The 18,078-nt window shown below is 48.2% G+C and overlaps 1 protein-coding gene across 2 annotated transcripts in view; it reads right to left on the reverse strand.

Moving 5' to 3' along the window:
• The window catches only part of SCFD1 (sec1 family domain containing 1), a 141,646-nt gene that overhangs the window by 93,116 nt on the left and 30,452 nt on the right, over positions 1-18,078 (reverse strand). For both annotated transcript variants that reach the window (XM_088456600.1, XM_088456601.1), the window contains exons 10-13: positions 16,130-16,229; positions 12,720-12,859; positions 10,746-10,836; positions 2,690-2,763 (exon numbers count right to left, since the gene is read on the reverse strand). In XM_088456600.1, the coding sequence (XP_088312726.1) occupies positions 2,690-2,763; positions 10,746-10,836; positions 12,720-12,859; positions 16,130-16,229 (405 nt within the window). The remainder of the gene's footprint in view (positions 1-2,689; positions 2,764-10,745; positions 10,837-12,719; positions 12,860-16,129; positions 16,230-18,078) is intronic.

The raw sequence follows: 18,078 nt of genomic DNA on the forward strand, positions 1-18,078 counted from the left end.
GAGACGCCACCGGCCTTTTATGAGGCCGCATCACAGACTCCCCTTGCAACACATCCGACAAGTGCTGTACAGAACTCGTCAGGGAGTTAACCCACGCTGGCTCCTGAGAACCCGGGAGCGGGGAAATAGGGAGACTGTGGGGTACCACCAATTGTCGTGGGAACCCCTGCATGGGTGACGACACCACAGACTGCTGGGACAAACCCATCGGAGTAAACGCGGGCTGCGGAGCTAACTGGCCCACTAAAGCTGTTAACGCCTGAGCGAAACAAGCCCAGGGCGGCTCCTGTACCGGTGCTGTAACCGTAATAGGCCGCGCCATGGACAAACACTGCCGGCAAAGGCCCTCCGCGCTACCCTCCCCCTCCGCTAACGGTACTTTGCACGTGGTACACTGTAGCCGGAGGGGAAAATCACTTTCAGACATGATGGCACCACGTATGTGACCTCTCTCACCAATTAAGTATTAAATAGGCGAGAGACCACTGTGCAGCACCGCACTGCAAGGGCTTTAGCAGAAAGAACAGGGACAGTAATAAAGCTGACAGTTTTGAGAAGATAAAGTTACAGGCAGCAGGGCTAGCACAGTCACATACAATGCAGAGAAATAACAATTCCTGCACGAACAGCGCTGATCACTCAACTACACAGACACAGGGCCTGGTAGGACACAGCGCTGCATACACAGACCTGAGCCACAGCGGAGGAGAGGTATGCGGGGGGACCCAGACCACGATGCTTCCTTCCAGGCTTCCAGCAGCGTTCACCATGCGTTGCAGAGAAGATGGCCGCCGAGGAGCAGAGAGAAGCTGGCCTGGGGGAGGAGCGCTGACACAGGACCAGTCAGCAAAGTGCAGAGAGGGCTGTGTGCAGCGGGGGAGGCGCCGGCTTTGAGACAGGGAAGGCGCGCTCCCCTGGCATGCATTTAACCCCTGGGACGCCGCAGCGCTACCGCTCTGCTGCGGTCCGCTGTCCCAGGGGGTAGTGGAAAGCGCAGGTTCAGTACCTGGCTCCACGCTGCAGCCAGTCCCCAGGGAGCCCCCTGCCTGGGGACTTAGGACCATTTGACCAGCGGGGACCCACCGCGGGACCCCGCTGCTTACCTTTGTCCCCCTTGGATCCGGCCGTGGTCCGGAACATCTGGGGTCACCGCTAGCTGTGACCCCAGATGCTCACCAGCATCCCCGGATCGGTACCGGCGTTCTGGTACCGGCGGGGGTGTAGGGAAGACAGCATGGACGTCAGGACTGACTGTCCATGCTGTACATCCAGATGTGCAGCCACAGCTGCACTGAAGAAAGCTTCAGGGGCTCTTCTAGCCCCCACTCCGACAGGTGCACCCGACGCCGGCCGGGCACCAAACTAAACTGAGGTGCCTTGACCCGGGGCGGGGTATAGGAGGGGGACCTAGTGCATCCTGGGAGGCTGAAAGCTTAACTCTTTGGTGCCCTGCGACTGACGTCACACCTATACCCCAAGGTATCCTGTGGATACCCTATGGACCCTGAAGTAGAAAAATGAGAGCAAAAAACTGTCAAGGTTTTCTTTCCCACATTTACCTATAATCACTTCATTGAATCTGCCCCTTAGCATGCCATCTAATATAAATGGTTTGCCAAGATTAATAATACAAAATAAAAATAGAAAAGGAATGGTCAATAGTGAAAACCCACACTGCTCACATTTATTTTACTTTCTTTAAAATCCAACATGAACACTTTTACTAAAACAGGTTCAGCACAACCAATTACACTTATATCTCATGATGATTCAGTTTCAGCATACACTCCATCGAGGTGCTGGAACAGCAGAAAGCAGCACCTACCTGACGGCAGATGTGAGTTTGGCTGTGTTATCAGAAAGCAGCACCTACCTGACGTCTGACAACACAGCCAAACTTACATCTGCTGTCAGGTAGGTGCTTCTTTCTGCTGTCTGACAACACAGCCAAACTCACATCTGCCAACAGAAAGCAGCACCTACCTGACGGTAGATGTGAGTTTGGCTGTGTTGTCAGAAAGCAGCACCTACCTGACGGTAGATGTGAGTTCGGCTGTGTTGTCAGAAAGCAGCACCTACCTGACGGCAGATGTGAGTTTGCTGTGTTGTCAGAGAGCAGAAACCAGCACCTACCTGATGGCAGATGTGAGTTTGGCTGTGTTGTCAGAGAGCAGAAAGCAGCAACTACCTAACGGCAGATGTGAGTTTGGCTGTGTTGTCAGACAGCAGAAAGCAGCACCTACCTGACTGCAGATGTGAGTTTGGCTGTGTTGTCAGAAAGCAGCACCTACCTGACGGTAGATGTGAGTTTGGCTGTGTTGTCAGAAAGCAGCACCTACCTGACAGCAGATGTGAGTTTGGCTGTGTTGTCAGAGAGCAGAAAGCAGCACCTACCTGACTGCAGATGTGAGTTTGGCTGTGTTGTCAGAAAGCAGCACCTACCTGACGGTAGATGTGAGTGTGGCTGTGTTGTCAGAAAGCAGCACCTACCTGACGGTAGATGTGAGTTTGGCTGTGTTGTCAGAAAGCAGCACCTACCTGACAGCAGATGTGAGTTTGGCTGTGTTGTCAGACAGCAGAAAGCAGCACCTACCTGACTGCAGATGTGAGTTTGGCTGTGTTGTCAGAAAGCAGCACCTACCTGACGGTAGATGTGAGTTTGGCTGTGTTGTCAGAAAGCAGCACCTACCTGACAGCAGATGTGAGTTTGGCTGTGTTGTCAGACAGCATGCTGATTGCACCTTCATCTTCACCTTCCAGCCCCTGAAACAATAACATTCATTTAGCAGCAAAAAGAGAGGAGGTGCACTGTACCTCTGAGAGTGAAATAACAATTGTGAGTATCTTGGTAGCACCCATCTGCCCTATTTACTAAGGAACAACCCCTTATAATTAGAGGTATTGTAGGGATTGTACCCCCACATGAATATATATATAGAATGGTGCAGGACAACCTCTCCAACGTTTCAAAACAACATTCATGTTTGCTAAGGCGAAACAGAAGTTACATGAAACAAAATCATACAAACAAATCTTAGCTAGATATTATAAATTAAACGGAATGATCACAATATACATAATAATGTGCCTTTTTGTAATGGATACATGTATATACTACATTTTACTTTTGCCGGTGTTCCAGCTTTTTCCCTTCCATTATCCTGGCTCTGGTTCCAGGCTGGCTCAAGAGCAAAGATAAATGTTCAGTTTCAGCAATCCCTGCTTCCGAGCAGCTCCTCACTTCTCTGAATACTTTTCCAAAGTCTCCAGAGATAGAGATAGACATAAATTGCAATTTTTTTTTAGGCTTAGTAAATGTAATTGAATTTATGGAATTGTCTAATCTATAAATATTAGTCTCATTTTACATTCTAGTTCAAAATTGTAACCTAGAAGGAAGTAGAGCTCATCTTCTGTACTTGTTTCACTAAACTTCAGCAGTGAAGCATATTTAATTAAATTGATCGGGGCACCAGGTCTAGAATCCGGGTACCAACTCCGATGCCTGAGCACAGGTCATCACGACTTCATTTACCAACTCTATTTATATTACTGTACACTGTGTAGCGCACACAATCTAAATAAAGACAGTACTTACATAATATGAGATATGGTAAGAACTTACCCTTGTTATCTCTATTTCTACGAAGTCCATAGGGTTCCACAGGATACCTTGGGGTATAGGTGTGACGTCAGTCATCGGGCACCAAAGAGTTAAGCTTTCAGCCTCCCAGGATGCACTAGGTCCCCCTCCTATACCCCGCCCCCGAGCCAAGGCACCTCAGTTAGTTACCAAGCCATAGGCCGGAGGAGAAGAAGGAAGAGAGAGAAAAAAAGATCTGGACACACACAAGAATCACATTCTCACCAGAGGGAGATGGAAAAAAATGGTGACCAGAGCAAAGCCCATTTGCAGCACAGGTGCGACAGGGCGGGAGTCCTGTGGAACCCTATGGACTTCGTAGAAATAGAGATAACAAAGGTAAGTTCTTACCATATCTCATAGTTTCTACTTCAGGGTCCATAGGGTATCCACAGGATACCTTGGGGATGTCCCAAAGCAGTATCCTTTAAGGGTGGGGACGCTCCTGTGCAGAAAGGAGAATCCGCCGCCCGAAGGAAGCATCCTGAGAGGCGAAGGTGTCAAACCTGTAATACCTCACAAAGGTATGGACAGAGGACCACGTAGCAGCCTTGCAGATCTGGACTGCAGAGGCACCACGTCGAGCTGCCCACGAAGGACCCACAGACCTAGTGGAATGAGCCTTCAGAGAAGGAGGAACCGGTAGGCCTTCATGAAGATAAGCTTCAGAAATAGCCATACGGATCCATGCTGCCAAAGTTTGCTTTGAGGCAGGCCAACCCTTTTTACGGAAGCCATAGAGGACAAACAAATCGTCCGACTTCCTAAACGAAGAAGTGCGGTCAACATAAGTTCTTAAGGCCCGCACAACATCCAAAGAGGCCTCACCCACGGAAAGATCCGGTGAGTTAAAGGCCGGAACAACGATTTCCTCGTTAACATGAAATTGGGAAACAACTTTGGGAAGAAACTCGGGCCGAGTGCGGAGCACTGCCCTGTTCCCATGAAAAACCAAGAAAGGGGGTCTACAAGAAAGAGCCCCTAAATCAGAATCACGTCTGGCCGAAGCAATAGCCAGAAGGAAAACAGTCTTAGCTGTCAGCCATTTAAGATCCACTGAGCCCAGTGGTTCAAACGGCTGTCCTTGGAGAGCCCTCAGGACCACAGCCAAATCCCAAGGCGCCACAGGTGGAACAAAGGGCGGCTGAATACGGAGAACACCTTGCATAAAGGTGCGCACATCCGGGATTGTAGCAATCCTACGGTGAAACCAGACAGACAGGGCCGAAACCTGTACCTTCAAAGAAGCAAGGCGAAGCCCATGATCTAGTCCCGCTTGTAGGAAGGCGAGAATCCGAGACAGACGAAACTCCTGCGGTGCATAACCTCTCGGTCGACACCACTGGAAGAACGTATGCCACACGCGATGGTATATCCTCGCGGAAGACGGTTTCCGAGCTCGCAACATGGTACGCACTAAAGAGCTGGAAAACCCCCGGGACCTCAGCATGACCGTCTCAACAGCCACGCCGTCAAAGACAGCCGAGTCAGGTCCGGGTGAAGGCAAGGACCCTGAGACAGAAGGTCCGGTCGTAGCGGCAACCGCAGAGGACTGTCCACGGACAGACCCTGAAGGTCTGAGAACCAGTGCCGTCTGGGCCACGCGGGAGCTATCAACAGGAGCGTCCCTCCTTCCTGTTTGAATTTCCGGATTACCCGTGGAAGAAGGGAGACTGAAGGGAACAGGTATGCGAACCGGAACGTCCACCGGACGGACAGAGCATCCACCAGAGACGCCCCTTCGTCTCTTGTGCGAGACCCGTACACCGGCAACTTGTTGTTGTGCCGGGACGCCATGAGGTCGATCTCTGGAGGACCCCATCTGTCCACCAGCAGTTGAAAAACGTCCGGGTGCAGGGAACATTCCCCCGGATGAACGTCCTGGCGACTTAGAAAGTCCGCCTCCCAATTTAGCACTCCCGGGATGAAGACCGCTGATATGGCCAGAAGATTGCGCTCCGCCCATACCAGGATCCGAGAGACCTCCACGAGAGCCGCCCGACTTCGGGCTCCTCCTTGCCTGTTTATGTAGGCCACGGTGGTAGTGTTGTCCGACTGGACTTGTACCGGGCGACCCTGGAGAACCCGATGTGCCTGCTGGAGAGCATTGAAGACCGCACGGAGTTCCAAGATATTGATTGGAAGCTCCGCTTCTGTCGGTGTCCACCTACCCTGGAACAAGAGTGGACCCGAAACTGCTCCCCAGACCCGAAGACTGGCGTCCGTTGTCAACAGGACCCAATTTGGAACCCAGAACGGACGTCCCCCGCTGAGATGGGTCGTCTGTAACCACCAGGCAAGGGACAGGCGAACCTCCGGGGTGAGCACAATTGTCTGGGACTTCAGAGACTGCGGCAGCCCGTTCCACTTGGACAGAATCAAGTGCTGCAGAGGTCTGGAGTGAAACTGGGCATATTCCACCATGTCGAACACCGACACCATGGAGCCCAGTAACCTCATCGCCGAGTGTAGAGACACCCGGCGACTGAGCAGACAACTGCGCACCCTTGACTGTAAAGCAGAGATCTTTTCCTCCGTCACGAAGATCCTCTGCTGTTCCGAGTCCAATAAGGCTCCGAGGTGCAGAATCCTCCGAGACGGGATTAGAGTGGACTTCTGCCAGTTGATTATCCAGCCGTGCCGTTGCAGTAGCGCAATGGTCAGGTCCAAGTGGCGTAGAAGGAGCTCTGGAGATCCTGCCACCAATAAAAGGTCGTCCAAGTACGGCAACATGCAGACTCCCTGCAGCCGCAGAGTAGCCGCCATGACCGCCATCACCTTGGTGAACACACGTGGTGCTGTCGCCAGGCCAAAAGGTAACGCCCGAAACTGGAAGTGGTCGCTGCGGATTGCAAACCTGAGGAACTGTTGATGGCGCATAAGAATAGGGACATGCAGGTAAGCGTCCTGTATGTCCAATGACACCATGTAGTCCCCAGGTTCCAGCGCCAGAATGATGGACCGTAGGGTCTCCATCCGAAACTTCGGTACCCGCAAAGACCTGTTGAGAGCTTTGAGGTTGAGAATCGGACGATACGACCCATTGGGTTTCTGTACCAAAAAAAGATTTGAATAGAAACCCTGGCCCCTCTGGGAGAATGGAACAGGCACTATAACTCCAGCCTGGAGCATAGTGTGCAATACCTTCCGCAGCTCCGTAGCCTTGTTCCGGTCTGATGGTAGACCCATGGTGAAGAATCGAGCCGGGGGTCTGTGCCGGAAGGAGAGGGCGTACCCGTGGGAAACCACCTCGAGAACCCAAGTGTCTGTCGTAGTGACCGACCAACACTGGGCGAACTGCAGCAGGCGGCCTCCCACTTTGGGATCCCCCAAAGGGAGGCCCGGACCGTCAGGCCACAGGCTTGTCATCTGGCTTGTGGGCCGGACGTCTGGTACTCCATGCCTGCTTCAGGAGCTTGGCCGATTTCTTAGGGCCAGCCTGTCGAGGAAACGACTGTGGTGTGGGCCTGCCCTGGGCCCTAGATGACCGAAAGGACGATGGTCCAGAACCAGAAGGAGCAGCGGCCGACAGGAGACAAGCCGATTTGGCTGCCGCCAGCGTGGCCACAATCTTATCCAGATCCGGACCGAAGAGAACTTCTCCGGTAAATGGCAACGCCTCCAGACCCCTTTTGGAATCTGCGTCCGCCTTCCAGGATCGCAGCCACAAGGTGCGACGAGCAGCCACCGCTGCTGAAGAAATTCTAGACACCAGAGTACTAATGTCTAAGGCCGCCTCGTTGATATAAGTGGCCGAATCACAGAGATTACCAATCAACTACGCCTGTTCGGCCGGACAGTCGGAATCAAAAGATGCCTCTAATGAATCCGCCCAGCGCTCCATCGCTCTGGCAACCCAGCAAATGGCCATAGCCGGTCGTGCTGCCCCCCCCGCAAGGGAATAAGCGGACTTCAGGCAGATCTCCACCTTGCGGTCCGTAGCATCCTTAAGGGAGGACATGGATGGCATCGGCAATGTGGCACTACGGACAAGACGGGTCACGTGAGAATCCACCTGTGGAGGGGATTCCCACTTTGCAAATAATTATCCGCGAACGGATAAGCCACCGCCAGGCGCCTCTGCGGCTGGTATCTTTTGCCAGGCTGTTTCCACGCCTCCTCTAAATGGTCCACTAACTGACCTGAAAGAGGAAAGACTGTGGCATCGCCCTTCACATCTTTAAAAAAGGCGTACTTAGATTTAGCCGCTGGGGGAACTTCGTCCTCAATCACCAAGGCTGTGCGGACTGCCCGAATAAGTCCAGGAATATATACCTTGGACTTAGCGTCAGCGTCCTTAGTATGGAGAGGTTCCTGATAGTAAGGATCCAGAATCTCCCCATCATCAGACGTCCCCTCGTCATCCTCATAAGGAGCCGACAGAGACGCCACCGGCCGTTTATGTGGCCGGATCACAGACTCTCCTTGCAACACATCCGACAAGTGCTGTACAGAACTTGTCAGGGAGTTAACCCACGCCGGCTCCTGAGAAACCGGGAGCGGGGAAATAGGGAGACTGTGGGGTACCACCAATTGTCGTGGGAAACCCTGCAAGGGTGACGACACCACTGACTGTTGGGACAAACCCATCGGTGTAAACGCGGGTTGCGGAGCTAACTGGCCCACCAAGGTTGTAAGCGCCTGAGCGAAACAAGCCCAGGGCGGCTCCTGTACCGGTGCTGTAACCGTAAGAGGCCGCGCCATGGACAAACACTGCCGGCAGAGGCCCTCCGCGCTACCCTCCCCCTCCGCTAACGGTACTTTACACGTAGTACACTGTAGCCGGAGAGGAAAATCACTTTCAGACATGATGGCACCAAGTATGTGACCCCTCTCACCAATTATATATCAAATAGGCGAGAGACCACCCTGCAGCACCGCACCGCAAGGGCTTAGCAGAAAGAACAGGGATAGTAATAAAGCTGACAGTTTAGAAGAAAAGTTACAGGCAGCAGCGCTAGCACAGTCACATACAATGCAAAGAAATATCAATTCCTGCACTAACAGCGCTGATCAATCAACTACGCAGACACAGGGCCTGGTAGGACACAGCGCAGCATACACAGACCTGACCCAAATCGGAGGAGAGGTATGCGGGGGGACCCAGACCACGATGCTTCCGTCCAGGCTTCCAGCAGCATTCACCATGCGTTCAGAGGAAGATGGCCGCCGAGGAGCAGAGAGGAGGCTGGCCTGGGGGAGGAGCGCTGCCACAGGACCAGTCGGCAGCGTGCAGAGAGGGCTGTGTGCAGCGGGGGAGGCGCTGGCTGTGAGACAGGGAAGGCGCGCTCCCCTGGCATGCATTTAACCCCTGGGACACCGCAGCGCTACCGCTCTGCTGCGGTCCGCTGTCCCCGGGGGTAGTGGAAGCGCAGGTTGGTCGCCTGGCTCCACGCTGCAGCCAGTCCCCAGGGAGCCCCCTGCCTGGGGACTCAGGACCATGTGATCAGCGGGGACCCACCGTGGGACCCCGCTGCTTACCTTTGTCGCCCTTGAATCCGGCCACGGTCCGGAACATCTGGGGTCACCGCTAGCTGTGACCCCAGATGCTCACCAGCATCCCCGGATCGGTACCGGCGTTCTGGTACCGGCGGGGTGTAGGGAAGACAGCATGGACGTCAGGACTGACTGTCCATGCTGTACATCCAGATGTGCAGCCACAGCTGCATAGAAGAAAGCTTCAGGGGCTCTTCGACAGGTGCACCCGACTCCGGCCGGGCACCAAACTAAACTGAGGTGCCTTGGCTCGGGGGCGGGGTATAGGAGGGGGACCTAGTGCATCCTGGGAGGCTGAAAGCTTAACTCTTTGGTGCCCAATGACTGACGTCACACCTATACCCCAAGGTATCCTGTGGATACCCTATGGACCCTGAAGTAGAAATACTATTGTTCAGTGTACAGCCTCAAGATCAGTATACAGTACAACCCTATGACTAGCACATACTTGTCTGTTTACCAGAACACAACTATTTTACCAAGACCTAGAGATATTGATTAAAGCTATCACACACCACAAAGCCACACAACAGCATAATTTAATTATCTGTTTATGGGCAGCATGATTGGTGTTGTTACTGTCTCACAGCACTGAGTTCTTGAGTTTGATTCCCAAGAAGGACCTAATTGCGTGGCTTCCCTCCGGTTTCCTCCCACAACCCAAAAATGTACTGGTAGGTTAATTGGTTCCAGACAAATTTAATACTAGTATGTGTGTGTGTCAGTGAGTGAGTGAGTCCATGTGATAGAGAATATGGACTGTAAGCTCCACAAGGGCAGACACTCATGTGAATGGCAAAATATATCTAAAGCACTGCAGAATATGTATGCTCTATAAATATTAATCGATACCAGCAAATAACGTTGTATATTCTTCTCCACTTGTTAATGTACACTGACCACTTGGGCAGTAACTAGGGCTTTTGAGTCCCTGCATGAAACATAAACATGTGTACCCAAACACTGAACTCACAGAATGTAGATGACCTCCATCTGCAGGTGACAGAGGCTAAATTGCACTGGTCTTCCAACCACTTGAGGCCTGTTGGTCTAGTATAGAATAATAACCCTGGATAACACGCACAACCATTAATTTGTGTATCAGTGGTAGCACAGTTTTTATTAAATTTATATTCCACAGTGTCCAGCAATTTCTCCTTTGGCTAGACCCCTATCCTTACCTGTCTCTCATCACAAATCATTACCACTCACCAGGTAAGAGCATCTCCTCTTTCTCTCACTCACTGACACCCAAAAACAAATATCAAGAACTAGAGACACCACAGACCTCCCCAAACTGGTCCACAACTGAACCTCAGAGAATAGCCCATGCCAACTACTCTTCACTAGATCTGCTGATGGCAAGCACTGCTCAGCTCTAGCAATCAGTGGGATTATTACACACTACAGGCCAAGACCTGTTTTGCCAAGCAAAAGGCCCAGTTTCACCAACTTTGCCCCAGCGTTGGCATTGCCAGAACTATAGGAAGTTCTGCCATTGGTGCTTCGGTTAGTTTAGTATGAAACGCAGTTTATTTAATTGCTGCAACAAACGCAAAAGATTATGTTTGTCAAATGTAAATGAATACTTAGGAATACGCCATACCATAATGGTTTTAAGTCTTTTCACTTCATCCTCTTGGTTGCGGTAGGATTCCAGCTCTTGTTGCACTGATTCAGCAACCTCAGGAAAGGGGCTAAGGAAAATGAGAAAGACTGCTCTAGTCTGTACAGCGGACTGTTCTCAGCTATTACAGTAAGATATATTCTGTAGTAAAACATGCAAAACAAAAGGTTGAGAAATACTGGAAACTGAACACTGTAGAGTATTGTCAGGAAGAAGAGAAAGAAGCAAAGAGATTTACTACAGATGTGTCCTCATACACCTAGCCTCCTTGCGCGTTAAACAGCCCTTATAATCGCACCATGCCATAGCGTGACTCGGTAGCGCTGAGCGTCTTTTGTGTGACTTTTTACCTTCAAATGCGTCTTATTCACACAGTGATGCGAGTAACTAGCACAATCAGCTTATGCTGATTAAAATTATATGTGGCATGCCTATGTTCTCTGTGCGTCTCCGGGTGTATCTGCATGCGAAACGCTACGTCACAGTGTTACAGCCGCTGACGATGTAACGTAGCATTTTACATTCAGTTACACTCGCAGACGCAGAGAATATAGGCATGCTGCATATCATTTTAATCAGCAGAAGCTGATTGTGCTAGCTATTCACATGACTGTGAATAAGAAGGTAAAAAGTTGCACGAAAGACGCTCGCGCTACAGAGGCACACGGAGCTCCTACGTTATGTGTGGCACGACTTGTAGCGCATGGAAGATAGAGGTATGTGGACACATCTGTAGGTGAATAGCCCAAATTGTTTGCAAATCCAGCCAGGCCACTGTAAAGTCTTCATGCAAACAGTGTACAAGGCAAATAGGAAAAACAAACTACCAACAGATAGTGTCATGTTATTATTGTTCAGAGCAGGGCTCGAAGTGAGGCGGTATACAGCGGTATACCATACCGCCACTTCAGCCTGTGTTACAACTCCCGCTTGGCAGTTGGCGCTGGGAGTACAGAACAGCTGCTGGAGATGTGTCCCTTAGGGACACATCTCTTAGCAGTGCTGGCTTGACTGAGCTGCAGGAGACGAGTCCCGACTCCCGAAGCCAGGACAGATGCGGCCACAGTACTGCACAAACCTGGCGCCTGTCGTGAAAAAATCACAGACCGGCAGCCAATAAAAATATCATCTTTAAATTTGTTGCCAGCCGCTAGCCAATCACGGCTTATGGATCAGCAGCCAATCAGAAGCAGCTACGTGGCTGCATCTGATTGGCTGCTGGTCCAAGCTGTGATTGCTTCACGGCCAACGCCGAGTCCAAAAGCCTGGAGGGAGGATGAGTGGATGCTGAGCCGCCCGCGGAGCTGCCCCACTGCCAGCCGGGGGGACAGGATAGGACTCGTAGAAGCCGGACTCTACCAGCGCCGACAGCACACATGGAATGAGAGGTACTGTGGGCGAGAGAGGTAGTAGCTGGTAGGTAGTGTAAGGTGCGGGGGTTGGGTGGACTGAAGTGGGCAGTGTGAGGTGCAGGGCTTTGGGAGAGGGAAGCTGGTAGTGTGAGGTGGAGGTAAGTAGGCAGTGTGAGCTTAGAAGGTAGTGTGAGGTGCAGGGGCAAGGAGAGGGTAGCAGCCTGCAGGTAGTCTGTAAGGCTTGGGGGGGGGGGGGGTTCAAGAAAAATGTCCATACCCCCACTTCAAAATTCCCACTTCGAGCACTGGTTCAGAGTATACAAAAGATTCTGAGAATAGTTACAGCTCATTAGGGAGAGTATAGAAACCTACATAGTGCACAGTAAATCATCAAAAAAATAAAGACTAGACCTGTTCAATTAAAAATAAAAAGTTGTGGCCCTTCATCTGCGATCCACTATGTATAACAGAGCTGGAAGATGATGCCGTTGGCAAAGGCAAGCATTGTTGCATGAAAGATTGCCTACACTAATGTCTGTAGAACAAGAAAGATCGGATATAGGTGAAGTATATGATCCATCCCAACACTTCCATCACTTACCTGCCTTTGTGTTTTATCCAGAACTTATCTGCCACTGTTAGATCATAGGACTTCTTGTTCTTCTTCTTGGGCCGGGCACCAGCAGGACTGCTTTCCGCTGCTGGGGACTCCTCTAGGTTGACTCTGTTAAGGTGATAATCCTGCCACAAACAAAGAAATGGCATTGATGCACATTCTACAAGTCTTTCTCTGCAGGTGGCTGAAAACTGTGATTAAAGATGAACGACGTACATAGGATCTTTGTAATCAGCACAAATTTCCTGCTACACATTAGAAACAGAAAAAGTGCTGCATACATTTCTGTCACTAGTGCCTAGAACCTCTACCTGACATTTTAGCAGGTAATTATTTTATTCAGAAGCAAACTGACCAGCGCCTTAATAATATGGAAGCAACCTGTAAAGGAAGGCTGTGATGAAACCTGAGCTCTCCATCACTTATTCCCTGTTTAGTTTTCAGCAGACTGGAGCAGCTTATCCTGAAACATGTAACACACAGTATAGAATGTGGAATGGTTTACTACATGCAGGAGCAGTGTCAAAAAGAAACATAAAACACAGTCGAGTGCGTATAATAAAAACATTAATAAATGATGACGGTTGTCTAGTACCTCTACAGCAGATCATGTGCCATTATTACACTAACTCTGGCACAGGTTGAGCCTTAACCATCTAAACATTTTTTAGTTTTAAGTATGTATGCTAGTAACAAAACTGAAGAAGCTACACAATTTCACAGAGGTACACAACTCCAACAAACAAGGCTGTACAAGTTCTCTCTCTGACTTCTCCATTTCTCCCCGTGGTCCTTCTGGATCATGCTTTACTCAATCTGTTATTTTTCTGTAACGCTCATCCTAATACTACTTTACATGCAGAGAACAAACACCTGAGGAGGATATGTTTTCTGTCAGCTTTAGTCAGGTTCCAAACATGGCAACTGACTCGGACTGCCTGTCCAAGCGCCCGACCGCAGAGCAGCACAGCTCTGGTGTAATGTTCCTGCACCGATTCGCATATTACAGGCATGAGGCAGAAGGGAACAGTAATACTGACAGTTTAAATGTTATATTTACATGAACAGCAGAACTAGAGTGTAGTGGGATAAACAAAACTCCAAAACCAAATCACTTATATAAAGCTATGAATATAAATGAGCCCATATAGAAATCCATGGTATGTTCCCCCAATATCTCCGTATTACTGACTGTGAATAAAGCATCTAGGCTACAGTGCGTTTGTATGGGTGAAAAATAATTATACATTTTAAGCAAATTATCAACTAACTAAACAAAAGCTTGAATATTAAAGTGATCAACTTATGTCACATGACAATTACACAATTTAAATTTCATGAGTTAATTCTGCACATTTTATGCATATAAACACTGGAAAACTTGGTGAGTATTTTAAGGATACATAAGAATTCTTAGTTTTACACTCCTGTCCATTTCTGTAGAGGCTGTTATTACAATCCAGAGTCTTGTTGACGCTCATGTGCCTGATTCAAACTGGCCCTGAGATATACTATATCATTTTTTATTACCAGAGATGATCGATCTCATGTTTGTCTGACAACTGGAGACCCCTTGTGGAAAGAGTGAGGCAACTGCATTAAGTCCTGGGAGCTGAGACTGAATATGGTTGAGATTACATAGATGTTTCAAACATGTTTTTTAAATAATGGAATAATCTGCAGGTATAACTGTGCCGGGCGCTACAACTTAATTCTTCAAAACGATAATAGTTAAAGCTGTATATTACACATCCTGTAAGATCTTCGGTACTTACCTTTAAATCTCTTCTCAGAATCCAACTGGGGAACACTTCTAGACCATTAGGATGTACAAAAGCTGCCCCAGGGGAGGGTATGTTCAGCCTCAGCTGAACAAAACACTTTCTGTCCAAAGACGGCATCTTTGGACGCAAAGTCATGAATTCTGTAAAATTTGGTGATGTATGAACCAAGGACCACGTAGTTGCTCTACATAACTGCTCTGTGGAAGCACCATGCCGTGCCCCCCACCAAGTCCCAACCAAGCGAGTGGAATGAGCTGAAATCCTAGCTAGAATAGGTATGTTAGCCCCTTCATATGCTTGCTTGATTGGGGCCCTAATGAATATGGCTGTAGTCTGTTTGGTTGTTGGCCAACATCTTTTCTTAAAGAATAGAGAAAATACACCTAGCTAACCTAGTGCTGACTTCTACTTCAGTACTTAAATTAAAAATAAGGAAGGAGCTTATGTACCTGAAAAAGTTAACCTATTAAGTGCTGTCTTCCTCAACCATCACTAAACCCCATGGTCTAGAAGTCTCCCCAGATGGATGAAGGAGAAATATTGAAAAACCACAAAGCTAAATAATGTTTTTCCCTTATCTGTGTCAGGATACAGTATGTTTCATGCATTCCTCACATAAGTAAAATGTATTTCTTGATCTGGAGTTCTAGGTAAATAATCTCTTCTTTGGGAGTCATGTGACATGCACAATGTAAGCAGAAGCCATTACCTTCAGTAAGAATGTATTAGTGGGCAAATTAGAAGATGCGAAAGTAGAACTTAAATTTAGTAATCTCAGAAACCACATTGCAGATGTAGAGACATATCATAAGTCCAGGAATCAAAAAAAACAACAAACATTGAGGTATTCTATATACTGTATATCAGTAGTCTAAAACTTGGTTATCCAAGGCTGAGTCGGGGAAAACTTGCTACATCGAAATAACCGATGGTTTGTGGGTTTGCTGGAACAGTTTTTAGAGAAATAGCTGAATTACCAGTTTTGAGCAGAGACATTTTCATCATGTTTTTACACAGAAGAGCTAATTATATAGTGTTCATTCTAGCACCCTGCATCTGCCACAACCCGTGCAGTTCCTCTTCCCTGCCAGGGGTGTCACTCTCTGCTCTGGTGTTTCTGGTACACCTTTGGTCTGTATCTCAGCGTTTTGTTTCATTAGCTGAGTGTGCTAGAAGCACTAGAGCAGAGCGCGACACCCCAGGCAGGAAAGAGGAACTGCACAGTTTGTGACAGGTGCAGGGTGCTAGAGTGATGACTATTCTATTACTAAGGTTTCCCCACCTGGTGCTCCATTTTAGCCCTTAATCTTATGATTCTTTGGGTGTGGTATACTAGCTAAACATTCATAATTTTGACATGATTGACATGTCAAAAGGCTCAGCCATGTCAACACTGATCATGTGGACACTGCTGAAATGTTAACATGATAGAATGTCGTCAAACTGTCCCTGGTGGTCTAGTGGTGACTTAAATGGTCCTGGCACCCAGCGGCATCCTTAGCAGTGGCTTCCGGGTCCTGGCAGTCAAGTGAGAATAAATTCTGGTGAGCTCCACTAAGTAGACATTGGTTATAACACAAAAGCATGTCCCTTTAAGTGTTAAATTCTCACCAGAACATCATGCACCAGGGCCTGGTATGTCCACGTGTGGTGAAGAGGAGTTGCAAGGTCAATGTTTCTATCCACAAGTACTAATAACGGCCTCTGGAAGCTGGAGAGAGAACAGAACACCATTGGGTTGGCGCCTTAATAATATGGAAGCAACCTGTAAAGGAAGGCTGTGATGAAACCTGAGCTCTCCATCACTTATTCTCTGTTTAGTTTTCAGCAGACTGGAGCAGCTTATTCTGAAACATGTAACACACAGTATAGAATGTGGAATGGTTTACTACATGCAAGAGCAGTGTAAAAAAGAAACATAAAACACAGTCCAGCGCGAATACTACGACAAATTTTGCAGCATACGTAATGTAATCCTAACAAGCTAGAGATTTCTTACTGAAAACGTCTAAATCTTTGCAATTATCATAATAAGCTGCTATAAGGGGCCAATTCAATCACCGCTATCCGTTCACAGCAAATTCCAAAAATCCAATTTCGCAGACATTGTGTGAAGTTTTGCAGATTAAAAGTGGAACACCACATGCAATTCAATTACAAACATCAAATCACGGACATCCTGCATGTATCACACATTAACTCAGTGGTATGTGATATGAAGTACATGAAAGAGTGGGGATATCATCTTGAACCTCAAAAATGTGTCAAATAAGATAGCAAGTTTCAATAAGAAAGGTATAGGAGGCTATTTATAAGGCGTCACAGGGTAGCATTTTACAACTTTTATTAATGAATGAAAAACAACCAGCATGTATCGTTCAGCAAATAAAGTGTTTAGATTATTTTTGGTACATTTAAATGTAGATATTGTGTTTCATAAGTGTGCATATACAAGTAGCAACATATTGGGGAAAAATGTTTGCAACTACCATCTGCAAGATAGAAAAAACATTTTTCCATCAAAACAACACATGAACAGACATATCTCACATAATTAAACCCAAATCTCTTACTAATTAAATACCTTTAAATACATAATTCATACCGAGGGGTGTGCAGGAGACACAACACTGTAAACTAACTTTTCAAAACATTATCACCAACTTCGGAGCTGCAAACTAAAAGCCACAAATTCTCCCTTTCAAAGCCGCATTAATTTAGTGCGATTTTCTGATTGTATTGGAAAACATCGCGTCTACAGGGCTTGGCCGCAAAGAAAAAGCAGCGTATGTCCTCTAAAAAGTCATACAGGGAAACATTTGTAATTTAAAATATCTCAGATCTACCTTGTATTTTCGGGTGTGGATCAGTAGATCTATATTGACAATGTTTAGGTAGACAATAGACACGGACTGAAGGTCGACACACTAAAGGTCGACTACTAACAAGGTCGACAGGTACTGAAGGTCAACAGGCAATAGGTCGACAGGTACTGAAGGTCAACAGGCAGTAGGTCGACTGGGACTGAAGGTCGATAGGCAGTAGGTCGACTGGGACTGAATGTCGACAGGCAACAGGTCGACTGGGACTGAAGGTCGACAGGCAATTGGACCACTTGTACTGAAGGTTGACAGGCAGTGGGCCGACAGGGACTGAAGGTCGACACACTAAAGATCGACTAGTAACAAGGACGACATGTACTGAAGGTCGACAGGGTCATTATGTCGACACTCAAATAGTCGATAAGAAATTGATTGACCTTTTTTTTTTTCAGGGTTAGGCACTTGCCCCGACGGTTAGGGTTAGGCACTTGCCCCGACGGTTAGGGTTAGGCACTTGCCCCGACGGTTAGGGTTAGGCACTTGCCCCGACGGTTAGGGTTAGGCACTTAGGGTTAGGCACCAGGAGGGAGGGTTAGGACTAAAGATTAGGGAAAAAAACATGTGTCGACCATTTGCATGTTGACTATGAGTGTCGACCTAATTACGCTGTCGACCTTCAGTACATGTCGACCTTGTTACTAGTCGACCTTTAGTGTGTCGACCCTCAGTACATGTCGA

This window comes from Taudactylus pleione, unplaced genomic scaffold (assembly GCF_031769625.1).
Source record: "Taudactylus pleione unplaced genomic scaffold, aTauple2 ptg000707l, whole genome shotgun sequence".
NCBI lineage: Eukaryota > Metazoa > Chordata > Amphibia > Anura > Myobatrachidae > Taudactylus > Taudactylus pleione.